General features: G+C 40.0%; 1 protein-coding gene across 1 annotated transcript in view; it reads left to right on the plus strand.

Moving 5' to 3' along the window:
• LOC138106384 (PHD finger protein 14-like) overlaps positions 1 to 13,820 on the plus strand; it is a 163,578-nt gene that overhangs the window by 225 nt on the left and 149,533 nt on the right. The window contains 3 exon segments of the mRNA XM_069006910.1: positions 1 to 63; positions 564 to 674; positions 13,113 to 13,762. Of these exon segments, the coding sequence (XP_068863011.1) occupies positions 1 to 63; positions 564 to 674; positions 13,113 to 13,762 (824 nt within the window).

Here is a 13,820-nt window from a genome sequence, read left to right on the forward strand (position 1 = left end):
GGGGCTCGGCGGCGCTGCACCCGAGGGCCCCTGCCCGCCCGCCGCCCACCCGCGCAGGCTTTAGTAAGTGATCCGCAGCGGTTCTGCCGGTCCTGCTCCGCGGGGGTGCCGCTGTGCCCGCGGAGCGCCCCCGCCCCCGGGCGAGCGGGCGCATCGCTGTCCCTTGGGCGTCCCACGGTCCCGGCTGCGCGTCCCCCCCCTGCGTCTGGTCGCTGGCGGATCACGCCAGGGCGCGTCCTCGGGGGATGCTGGCTGCTCCGGGGATGTCTGGCGGCCCCAGTGCCCACCCAGCCCTCCCGGGGCTGCGGGCAGCCCGCGGTGCGCAGCGCCGTGCGGTTCCCGGCGCCTGCAGGGAGCACCAGCGCTCCGCCGGGCGGGCGGACCCTGCCCTGCCTCACCTGTGGGAGCGGGTGTGCCCCGGATCCCGATGCGGCTGCATCTGCCGGCTGCTCTCGGGACTGCCCCTGCCTGTCACGCCCGTTCTGCCTTGTAATTTAAATGCCCTTAGCGATGCTGAATTCTCTTTATGCTACCCGGTAACAACACTGTTTTTTTTCCTGCAGTGGACCGCAGTTCGAAGAGGAGACAGGTGAAGCCTTTGGCAGCTTCGCTGCTGGAAGCTTTAGATTATGATAGCTCTGATGACAGTGATTTTAAAGTTGGAGATGCTTCAGGTAAATATGCTTTCTCATCTCCTCAGTTCAGAATTATCTCATTTTTGGTTTATGGTTGCTCATTTGATATCATATAGGAGGCAGAATGCTTGTAGTGAGTCTGCTGGGACTTGGAGCCCCTTGAAGGGAGTGACTTGATTGGATAACTGGGAATCAATACTTACAATTGTGATTATTTTTTTTTTTCAACAGAAATCTCGTGACTGTGAAACAAGTTTTGGTAGAAACATTTGAGTACCTTCTGTGCAGACTGCTTTAGCTGTATTTATTACTTTTGAGTTCTTCAGTGTAGAGATAATTTTTGGAATATTCACTGTATTTAGTATTGAAATAAGAAGAATCTAAAGCCATTTTGTTTTGAACAAGTCTGGATAATAGTTTGTTGTGGACTTATGAACTTGCCTTTTTCTCAAGGTTAATTGTACTTGGTGAGTAAGAACCTAAAGCAAAAAGATAATCTGTTCAGGTTTTTATTGTTTCTTACAGTAGACAAACTTAAGGTGTCCATTCAGATAGAAATATGCAGAGAAGTGTACACAGTTCATACTAGAAAGAAGTCCTTGCCACAGAGTTTTGTTGCTTTGCAGTCTTTTCTATACGTGCAGATTCCTTTATCTGCAGTGAATATTCACAGAAACTGAAAATAGACAAGATGGCCAAAATAAAATTAGTAAATTCAAGTATATTGAAGGAAAGGGAAAGAAGGGATAGGATCATGTTGTTCAGTAAACTGCATGTTGGATGTTCTGTGGCATATGCTGAGGGAAATAAACAAGAAGATGCAGGATGTACAAGATGTGAGGGAAGCATTATGGCAGCTTATCAAATAACTTGACTTTGTTATTTCTGCACTGGGGATGCTGGTGTATGTTCTCTGTGAATGTATAGTGCAAAATTATTCCCATTTAAAGGCTTACTCTTTAACATTTGGCAAGTTCCTCTGTATTGATGAACTTAAAAATGCTTAAGAATATTTTACCCAGTGTTAGTTTTAAGATATGCCCTAATGCTCCTTGTTTGTGGTTTGGTTGGTTAGTTTTGTTCTTCTCACCACCTCTTCCCCTAGGCTTAGACATATGTCCCTTGGTTGTTCTGGTAGAGCAGGCTGCAGTGCCTTAAGAGAATAAAACTGATGTCATCTTACCAATTTCATGTTAAGACTTTTGGGGGCTTGTTTCATCTACTCTTTTAATTGTGTTCTGAGGCTTTTGATCCTTTCTTTTGAATAAGGATATAATTTGCCATAAAAGGAAATGATTTTTAATTACCAGAGAAAAATCTCCCTGTTTTGGAACAGTAGCCTAGGCAGGATTTAAGGGAAAATGAGAATTGGAAAGGGAGTATGGGTGATGAACACTTAATTCAGAGAAGTATATTAGTTGGTCAAAAGACAGTCATTTATTAAAAAAAATGAATACAGCTTCCTGACTCAACAATGTGTGAGTGCACATTAATTTTTAATTACTATCCTTTTTGAGTTTTAGGATATTGCATATATACTAGAGGGGGCTGGTCAGTATCTAGCCTTGGGTTTATTTCAAAATCAATTTCATTTTGAGGAAGTTGAATGGATTTTCCTTTTAATATGCAACACTGAATTGAAACAAGCATATGAGAAAAAATTCTACTTAATTTTTTTTCTAATTGCTGTTTTGTGTTCATATATCTCATGAAGTGTTGTTTTAGCATTTCTGAACCTATATCTATCATTTGTAGGAGAAATAATTGTTCTGTTTAATAAAATTTAAAATTTCATGAAAACACTTTGAAACAGCAAGAGAATTTGACATCTTATACTTTATTCAAAGATTTTCAGGGTGGAAAAATAAATTAGTGAGGGTTTGGAGAAGTTGGGGAATAGAAAGTTATTACAAATAAGTGTTTCTTACATGTAATACAAGTTTAAATGAATAGTTGCAGGATATCTGAAGCACAACATCTGTACTGATTTAAAATGAAGCTGGTATAACATATGTTAAATTTGGTTGCACTTAGTCCATTTAGATTTGGCTGGAAGAAGTGATTAAATAAAGGGACTTTTTTACACACACACACACACACACATGCATACATAGGGCTCTTCATGAGCAGCCTGTTGCAAATCAGTATTTAGTATTTTCTTGAATTCAGAATGACATTGTATAGTTTGCTTACAAAAGGCAATAAGTGTGTCAGAAATAAGAACCAGTCTGCATTGAATATGAGCATAAATTCTAGTATAGTAATTCCACAGCTCCACAACACATACTTACGTTTACTTCATTCACAAATGCACATATAGGTGTTTAAAATAACAAAACAAATTCGAAAATTAAATTAAGGGATTACTTAAATTAAAAGAATTCTGAAGTTGTTTTCTCCCTGATGATTGTGTTGTGTCCATATGTGTGAGCTTTAGGATCTCCAGTGATACGTACTAGTAGATGATACTGTGCAAATATATGGGGACTGAACCCTGAACACCTAAACTTTTACATACCTTCATTCTTCTGCCAGATTTCGGGAAATATGCAATGCAGTAAGGATTTGAGAAGTTGTTACTAAGTACTTTTAGGAAGCAGTTTGGCATTTCTCAGTTTTTGTTTTCAGAGTCTTGGTGCCTTGGTAAAATTTTTCATTACAAAAAATATTTCAAATCACCCAACTTCTATTTCCACCAAAAAATCTACGTGGACTTTTACTTACAGTGTAGTTAATTTATTTTCTTGGATTTAGGTCATACCAACTGTCAGTTGGCCTTTTCCACTTAAAAGTTCTCAATATTTTGACATCTCTTTAGAGAAACTGATTTTAGAATCGTTAGATTCTTGTAAGTTTACTTAATGTAAATAGTTTTCAGGCCTCCGGGCTTTTCATCATGCTTATACTGAACAAAGTAATTTTTAATGGCTTCTCTGTTTCTTTTGGTAATGCCATATTCTAAAGTACTGTGTTCTTTTGGTTTTTGTAAACATCTTGAAAAATTTGTTCCATAAGAAAGAACGTCATATGTAATCTTAATGCAGGACCAATCAAAAAAACTGTCCCTTTGGAGTCAGAGTGTACAAACATGTGACTTGAAATGATGGTGCTGTAATATACTCAACTGAAGGCTTTTAATAGTATCTTTCACAATACCCATCAGTTATTTCAAGTTTTGCTTTTAAGTTAATTAAGCATGCTTTGGGGAGTCCTTTTGTTCATGGGTTTTTTTTCTGCAGTGGGAGCAGCTGGAAATACACTGATGTCAGAAATCAGAGTACAGGTGTAGAGTAATTCCCAGTAGGGCTCCAAAGCAAGCATTTACTACTTTTCATGTCTCTCATCAGTGAACTCAGTTTTGTCAGCGCATATACTGAAATTGAAATCATGCAGAGGAATGTAGTGTGGTCCCTGATCAAGGATCATGTGTGAATTTAAGGACTGGTTCTCTATCACAATGTAACTAAGAAGAAAATAACTGAATGCTGCCTTTGAAGAACTCAATCCTGTTACTACTTCTGCTACCAGTCTTGTTGACTCAAGTTTTTAGATGCATTCATAATTTTTAGATGCATTCATAATTTTTTTTTGACGTTGAGTGTGGAGCCTGACTTGCATATATATCATGTACTATTCTTGCAGCTGAAGTCAGTAGAAGATCTGTTTAGAACAAGTAATGATCTACAAAAATGCATATATTAGCTATTCTTAAAAACCTGTGTCTTGATCTAGAAATAAAAAGTTGCAAATATTATTATCTTTATGTAACTTCTTTCCTCTTAGCACAATGGAGATTACACTTTTGCTTTCCTATAGAGGATATTGTAATATAAAGAAATGTTTGTGAACAATCAAAATACTGTAGTGTTTAGCAGTACTGGAATCTTGATAAAGATGCAAATGTTTGTTTTTGAGACTAAACTTAAATGATAGGAAACAGTAAAGTTTTAAGGTGTTTCAGTAGACAGTGAAGATAAAAGAAAATATTGATGAATTAATCATTAGTAAATTATCATGTATTTCCATATTAATGTATAGTTCCTGAGACTGGAAGTCACAAGGGCTTTTTCTAATTGAGAAAATGGAAAATACCAGCATTATGTTCTTTTGGAGTATCTTCATCCCAGGTAAAACTTTTGTCTGTACAGATGTCTGCCACCCTAAGTAAAACTTGGGAGTGACTGACAAGATTTTCAACTTCATTCTCTTTGGAAACACTGGGATTTCTGTTATTCCAGGGGCTTGCTGACAAGGCATTGGTAGGGCACCCAATTTCATCAGTGTTGTAACATTGTAAATGAGGCACTTCCTAATGACTCAAGTCAAAATTGGCAATCTTTAGTTTTGAGTGGTTTTGCAACTTGAATAGACGTTTACTGAAATGTCATGACATAATTATTGCTTGTGAAGAAGTGAGTAAGCTGCTTACCAAATGACTTTCCCTTGTTCCCTTTCCATCGTTTTTATATTAAATACTTGTTTTCTGAAATGTGTAATCATGGATCAGTGGTCAGTTTCATCTCCTGCTCCGCCCAGTCTACATCTGCAGTTAAGACATATTAGATACTTTTCAAAACATTATTTGAGAAGACAGTTTCTCTCCATGGAGCTGTAGCATCTTAATCTATATTGGTTTGGTTTTATGTGTTCTTAATCATGTTGCTTTGGACAGTTCCATTTTTTTAACTGCCAGTACTGCCAATGTGGAATTGCCGGTAGTCTGCCAGTGTTTAATCATCATATGAAGCAAAATAGCATAGAAAGCCAGGGGCGTGTATCTAACTGGTGTGTTAGATTCTCTTTCTTGACATTATGTTGCAATGAAGTATTAAGCCTTTTTAGTTCTTGCTTATAGTTACATTGATCATTGCATATTGGACTTCTGTGTCTAATAGATATGGTCACAATTTTACCAGGTACACAACTCTGCCTTTGGTAATTTAAAAATTTTTATTTTCCATACATAATCTAGGTTTTCCTGCCTTGTTTTTACATCCAGTTATTAATATTGTAGCTTCCTAGTTAGTTTAAGGAGTTCCTTATGGTATTACGGAGTCTTTATTTGCGATACCTAGATCAGATGTGTAGGAAGTGCAGCTGCTTTTGGATATTTGGTATAGCACATGTGCCGAGGATTTTTTGTGATACTGGAGCAGTTCTTCTGTAAGGAACTTTATGGCCAGAGGCTGTTGACAAACACAATTAGTGGTGCTTTCCATGTTTCCCATCCATCAGGATACAGGCATTGTGGGTGAGGGATTGTACATAGTGTTTCAGCAGAGATAGCTAGGTAATTTCACATAATCATGTCAAAGGCTAGTTGTTTGCCTTGTGATGGGGGAAAAAGAGGGTAAAGGACCAATAGATCAGATGGTGGCGATTGAGTGACATTAACCTCACCTGCATCCTGGTTTTTGTTACTGCTCTCAAAAAGAGGGTATTGTAAAAGCCACTGTAGGCTCTTTGTCATGTGATTGCTAGATTATTATTGAATATTATTTAACGGTGATAATTTCATAGTTGCTTTCTGTATTGCATGCTCAGTTTTTCAGGTTTTTTTACTCCTTTTCAACGTTCCAGGATCCTTGATTGCATTCGTTTTAGATAGCTTTGAGCACTTCGGAAAGACTCAACCAAATAGGATTCAGTGTGAATAAAAGAATATTCTGAAACAATTCCAAATGCTTTTTGTCTACTATTTGGAGTTTGTTAAGCTTTGTTAGTGGAAGAGGCAAGTCCAAAACTGACTCCATGATTGCCTTTAACTAGCTTATCCTTTGGAGTTCACTTGAAACAATCAGTAAATCTGTTTTTTACAGAGCTGCTTATTAAGCTAAATACTGCATTTAAGAACCAGAATGTCTCCTGTGAATGGTTGGCCAGGTACTTTTGTAGTGCAGCACTTGCTCGCTGTATATATGAATTTTCTTAGAATGTTGAAAAAAAAGTAAAAATTATGGAGTGTCATATTTAAAATTGTTTGTAAAATGGTCCTGCAAACCCTGGGAGGATTTTTTTTTTGTTGACTCATGTAATAATTTCACTAGGTTTACCCTGAAGTCTTGTGCATCATGCATGTTATACAAGACTCCACGGCTTTTTTTTGTATGTTAATTCTGTAGCATAATGTTCTGTTCTTGGAATTCCTTTCAGAATTATCCTCTTGGATTTGACTGCCACCTGCTGTTGTCCTTAGTAGAGCTAAAGATACAAGGTGTAGAGGAATAAATGATGTCTTTCTCCCAACTGTTATCTCTCATATTTGTTCTCAATGGAACTCTATATTCTTCACTATTTGATGGTGTATCTGGCCCCATCTTTCACTTAAAGTAGCTTTGCTTCTCTCCTATAGGGAATGACATGATATGGTTGCCAATTTGAAAGAGCCATTCTTTAAGCATTTCTGTCAAGGAGAAAATTGTATACTGCAACCTTTTGCTCAGTAAAAGTGCAGCTGACAGAAGAAGACCTGCAAAAATTGCTGTTATCACTGAATAGCTCTTTCTAGAAAAGCACCTCTCACAGTGGATGCATTCAGATCAAGGAGAGATATCTCTTACTATAGCTATCTCTGGTGTGTATATGAATATATAAAGGAGAGTAGAAAGCAAAATGTGCAGGCAGAAGGCAAAGAGAAACTGAAGGAGAGAAGTGAGTGAAAATAGTGTTTATTTGTTCTCTGCTTTAAATTATTTGCGTGGTGTAGTATTGATGAACAAGAATCACTCTTAGTAATTTAGAGTGCTGTTAAAGATCAAACTATACCGAGACTTAAGATTCCCTGCAAAACATAAAATTGGCAAGGGGTCTAAGACTATTTATAATTGCAACAGCACAGTTAAAGCATCAAAACAAGTGTCTGTCATAGATTTATGGTGGGGAAATAAAGCAAGAGAAAATAATGACATCTAACTTAAAAATTTCAGTTAATTTTTACGTGGCAAAATCCTGTATTACCAAATTTACAGTGAGACAAATAGTGCACGTGGGTACTCGGCACCTGTGAAATGAGATGGAAAAATACATTTTGCTTTGAGCATACATGTGGCATTTAATCTGTGATATGTCTAGTATGAGAGTATAGCTTTAGGAGTTTCTTGTAAAGTGTTTATGAGAGCTGGCAAGTGTCATAGAATTGTAGAATTGTTTAGGTTAGAAAAGACCTCTAAGATAAGAGTAACCATTAATCTAGCACTGCCAAGCCCACCACTAAACCATGTCCATAAGTGCCACATGTACACATCTTTTAAAAATCTCTAGGGATGGTGAGTCAACTACTTCCCTGAGGAGCACCCTTTTCTGTGAAGTTTTTCCTAATACCCAACCAAATCCACTCCTATTGTAACTTGAAGCCATTTTACCTAGTTCTATCACTTGTTACATGGGAGAAGACCCACCTCCTTTCAGGCAGTTCAGAGTGATAAGGTCTCTCCTGAGCCTCCTTTTCTCCATGCTGAACACCCCCAGCTCACTCAACTGCTTCTCGTCAGACTTCTGCTCCAGATCTTTCACCAGCTCCATTGTCCTTCTCTGGACATGGTCCAGCACCTCAGTGTTTTTCTTGAATTGAGGGGCCCAAAACTTTACACAGGATTCGAGGTGTGGCCTCACCAGTGCTGAGTACAGGGGGACAATCACTGCTGGTACAGGCGAGGACACATTGGCCTTCTTGGCCACCTGGGCACATGCTGGCTCTTGTTCAGCCAGATGTCATCCAGCACCCCCAGCTCCTTTTCCACTGGAAAGCTCTCCAGCCACTCTGCCCCCAGCCTTTGATGCTCCATGGGGTTTTTGTGACCCAAGTTCACACACCAGGCCTTGTTAACATCGTAAAATTGGCCTTGGCCCGTCAATCCAGCCTGTCCAGATCACTTTGCAGAGCCTTCCTTCCCTCCAGCAGATTAACATTCCTACCCAACTTGGTGTTGTCTGCAAACTGTTTCAGTGAGGGTACACACGATCCCCTTGTCCAGGCTGTCAGTGAAGATATTAAACAGGGCTGGCCCCAGTACTGAGTTGTGGGCAACCTGGTTGTGACCTGCCACTAGCTGGGTGTAACTCGTCACCACCACTTTCTGGCCATTACAGCCTCTAGACAGTTTTGTACCCAGCAAACAGTGCACCCATCCAAGCCATGAGCAGCCATTTTTTCCAGGAAATGCTGTGGGAAATGGCATCAAAGGCTTTATTAAAATCCACGTAGACAACATCAACAGCCTTTCCCTTGTTTATAAGAAGGTGATCTTGTCATAGAAAGATTAGGTTGATCAAGCAGGACCTGCCTTCACAAACCAGTGCTCGCTGGGTCTGATTGCCTGGTTGTCCTGCACACGCTGTGTGATGGCATTCAAGATGATCTGCTTCATGACGTTCCAGAGAGTTCCATGGATGCTCCTTCTGACCTGACTGGAGTTCCATGGATACTCCTTCTGACCCTTCTTGCAGATAGGTATCACATTTTTTTAACTTCTAGTCATCTGGGACCTTCCTGGTTAGCCAGGATTGCTGGTAAATGATAGAAAGTGGCTCATCTGGGCCCACAGACCTGTGTGTTTCTGAGATGCAGCAGATCACTGACCATTTCCCCTTGGATTATGGTGCTTCATTGTGCTCTCTGTGTCTGTCTTCTAGTTTATGTGGATGGATACCCAGAGAACACCAGTCTTGCTGTTAAAGACTGAGGCAAAAAAGGTATTAAGTACCTCAGCCTTTTCCTCATCCTTTGTCACTGTTTTCCTTTTAATGCAGTAAAAGGGTAGAGATTGTCTTTAGCCTTCCTTTTGTTGATTATGTATTTATTATCTTTTATGGTAGTAGTCAGATTAAGTTCTAGTTGGTCTTTGGCCCTTCTAATTTTCTCCTTGCAAACCCTCATGTCATCCCTGTAGTCCTCTTGAGTTGCTTGCCTCTTCTTCCAAAAGCCTTAAATTCTCTTTTTTCTTCTGAGTTCCAGTCAAAGCTCTCGGCTCTCTGTTCAGCCACATCAGTCTTTCTCACTGCTGGCTTGTCTGTCAGCACATAGGGATGGCCTGCTCCTGTGCGTTTTAAGATTTCCTTGAAGAATGTCCAGACTTCCTGGACTGCCTCCCAAGAGACTGTCAACCAAGCCTCAACAGGGCATCATCTCTCTGAAAGCCCAGGATCTGATGACCCCCTTGCTTCTCTGAGAATTGAAAACTATCATTTCACATTTCCTCTGCCCAAAACAGCCTCCAGTCACCATGTAACCCACAAGTCCTTCTCTGTTTGCAAATAACAGGTCTAGGGGAGTCTTCCCTAGTAGGCTCCCTCACTGGCTGCTCTCAGGCAGTTACCTTCCACATGCTCCAGGAACATTCTGGACCAGTTCCTCTCTGCTGTATTGTGTTTTCCACAGACATCTGGTAAGTTGAAGTCCACTGTGAGAATGAGGGATAGTGATTGTGAGACTTCTCCCAACTGCTTATAGATTATTTCGCTTTTCTCTTAATCCTGGTTGGGTGGTCTTTAACAGACTCCCACCAGTATTGCTTTGTTAGACTTTCCCCTGAGTTTTGCCCTTAACCATGTCATCATTATGCCTTAGACTCCCTAAGATATGGGGTTGCCCCACCACCTCTCCTTCCTTACCCGTTTCTTCTGAATAGTTTATAGCCATCCATTGAGGCCACTCTCGCTGTCTGTGTCATCTCATGCCTACATGGTGGCAGCTATTGCCATAGTCTTACTGCTGCACAGTGACTTTCAGCTCCTCGTGGTTGTTGCCTGTGCTGTGTACGTTGGTGTAGAGGCACTTCAGCTGGGCTATTGATCTCACCAACTTTTTGGGGGAACAAGCCCTAAGTCTTACATGACCGTTTTCAGTCGCTTCCGTGTTTTCTCACATATAATAACCCTTGCGTCCTTACTGCAGCATGGATCTCCATTCCCTACCCCCACTGAGGCAACAGACCAAAGGACCTTTCTAACATGTCCCCCAGTGGTGTGCTGCCCTGAAGTGTGCCTCTAGTGAGATAAACGCGGGTTTATCCCTTCCCTCCTTCAAATCTACTTTAGTCTTTCAGTAAGCCCTGCTAACGCCTGTGCAGAGATCCTTTTCCTCCCCCGCTTCGTATGTGGTGTGCCCTTTCTGTTGCCAGCAGGCCTGGTATCCTATAAACCAACCCATGATCAAAAAACCTATAAAGATAATCTAAACCAACCCCCTGCCTTTGTCAGGAGTATCTTTCTCTAGACCAGGTAGTTTAAAGCCTCATCCCACCTGGCCTCAGATATTTTCAGTGATGGTGCATCTACCAGTTCCCTGGGCAACCTGTTCCAGCATCTCACCATGCTCATTGAAAAGTTTCTCATGTCCAGTTGAAACCCTACCCTCTTTCAGTTTGAAACTGGTTCCTCTTTTCCTGTCACCACGGGCCTTGGTAAAAAATCTCACTTACAAGCCCTGTTCTCCTTGGAGGCTTCTCTTCTCCAAGATGAACCACACCAACTCTTTAAGCTTGTCATGGAGTGTGGCCTTCCCACCATTTTTGTGGCCCTTCTGTGGAGGTACTCTTAACAAGGAAAGGCTGAGAGTACTAGGCCTGTTCATCCTTGAGAAGAGACATCTGAGAGGGGAACCCATCCATGTCTATAAGTATGTGAAGGGAGTGTTTTGAGGATGGAGCCAGGCTCTTCTCAGTGGTGCAAGCAATAGGACAAGAGGCAATGGGCAGAAACTGATGTACTGGAAGTTCCACCTGAATCTGAGGAAGAACTTGACCCTGCAGGTGACTGTGCACTGGGACAGAATTGCCCAGAGATATTGTGCAGTCTCCCTCACTGGAGATATTCAAGAACTGTCTGGATGCAATCCTGGGGAGTGTACTCTAGAATGGACCACCATGGTCCTTTCCAGCCTTACCTGTCCTGTGATTCTATATCCAAACAAAGTTATTGTAACTTGAAAATAATTTTTTTGGATTGCATGTTAGTTATTTCTGTTCTTTTTTTATTATGTTGTACTTTGATTACTACGATTAAGGCTAACAGGTGTAGAAAAATGACTGAATTATACTTTTCTCAGAAGACTGTAGAAAATGTGTTTTTTCTGGACCTCTACATGTTAGAACAGGTTGGAAACTTGTAGTTTCTATTAGCTTGTAAGGGGATGGATAGCTTTAATGTCCTAATCAGTAATAGTAGCACTTACAGACTTTTTTGTCAATAGTTTTATAATCTTCTCACTGAACAGTTCCACATGCAGATATATGCAGAAGAAGGCAAAATTGACCATTATATTGAAGTAACAGCTGGCTAATCATTGGCAGTGTTCTTTGGGATGGAAATAAATGCCATATTAAATGTGTAGCACACTGACCTCAGTGTCTGTTTATTTGGATTTATACAGAGATGAGTGTGCACAGAAATTCTCTGTGTAAGGTGATACTGAGTGGTGGAGATTTTTGGGTTGTAGGTAAAGCAATTAAGACTTTTTTTTTTAATTTGTGAGCATTGACGTGTTTCATCTTTGCATCTATATGACAGTGGATCAAGAACTTGGTGATGGCTTTGAGCAAACTGAAAATTGTGGCCACTGCCTAATTAATCCCTGCATTGGATCAAGAAACTGCATTTTCTTTTTAAAATTTAAAAGAAAAAATTTTCTGAATTTTCTTTCATTAAAACTATGAATGAAAAGCAGTAGGTGGATATAAGATGAGAGATAGCAAAGTGGATGTTGTTTATAAAATTTAACAAGTTCACCTGTCATTTTTCAATAGTTTTTACATGTACTTTATAGTAAAAATGTCTTTTTTTTTTAAATAAAGATCCTTCTCTTTTCTTTTCTGTTGCTCATATTGGCATGTGTTAATTAATGGAAATAGTGAGTACACACAGAACAGTACCATATGAATGGTATAAGGTTAATGGATTGTTGTGCAGCTGCAATGCTGAGTAAGACATGGTTTATGTGGGTTTAATAAGGGAACTAACCTTGGAAATTGAAAGAGCCCTCACACCCGGGAAAAAAAAAATGTACTAAAAATGAAGGCGTGGGATTATCCATATTATTTTTAGGAATAGTTATGTAAGCTCTTCATTTTGTAATTCCAAACCTCTTCTATTGGATAGCTATTTTATTTTGAAGATGTAGAAAACAACTCCAGAAATTAAAAACTGGAATGCTCTTTCTTTAAGATGTGACTTCACACGGAAATTACTCTGTGCTACTGCTTTTTGTTAATATGAGCTGCAGTTCAAAGGAACATATAATGCTCATTTAATAAGTTCTACCATCTTTTTTTTTTTGGCATCTTAAAATGCACTCATGTTTAACCGATTTTCAACATAGCACTCGAAATAGCAGTATTTGGACACCAGCTGAAAAAATAGGTGGAATACCTTATGAGGGAGGAACATGCATCATTCTTTTGTTTAACAACTTGCTTCAAGAGATTTTATTTTTGGGGGTACATTTGTGTCGGAACTTTTTTTAAATTTTCATCTGCTCAACAGATTCTGAAGGAAGTGGTCATGGGAGTGAAGATGCATCTAAGGACAGTGGTGAAGGTTCCTGTACTGAATCAGAAGAAAATATCTTGGAGGAGGAACCGGCAGAAGAGAAAGTAGAAGAGCAACAGCCAAAAACCTCCACTGAAGAAGAGGTGCCAACAGCAGACAAAGAGGTAATTAAAACTGAAAAGAAAGAGCAAGAAGAGGAAGAAGAAAAGCCAAAAAAGAAGAAAGAGAAGGAGAAAGCAGCTGAACCTGATGCTGTGGCTGATGAGCAAACAAATGAACCAAAAAAATGGAATTTGCGCAGGAACCGACCTCTGCTGGATTTTGTATCGATGGAAGAACTAAATGATATGGATGACTATGACAGTGAAGATGACAATGACTGGCGGCCTACTGCTGAGAAAAGAAAAGGAAAGAATGCACTGCGGAAAGAGGGGAGTGATGGAGATAATGAAGATGATGAAGATGACGGGAGTGGAAGTGATGAGGATGACAATGATGAGGAAGGTAATGAAGAAGATAATAGCAGCACCGCTAGCGATGGAGGCTCCAAGAAGAAGAAGAGTAAAGTTCTTAACAGGAATAATGCAGATGATGAGGAATTGACAAATGATAGCCTGGCTCTTTCACAAAGCAAGAGTAATGAGGTAGTGCAACCAACTTTCTATAATATATCTGTTGACAAGTGGAATCTACTCCCCAGTA

Source organism: Aphelocoma coerulescens, chromosome 2, assembly GCF_041296385.1.
Source record: "Aphelocoma coerulescens isolate FSJ_1873_10779 chromosome 2, UR_Acoe_1.0, whole genome shotgun sequence".
Classification (NCBI taxonomy): domain Eukaryota; kingdom Metazoa; phylum Chordata; class Aves; order Passeriformes; family Corvidae; genus Aphelocoma; species Aphelocoma coerulescens.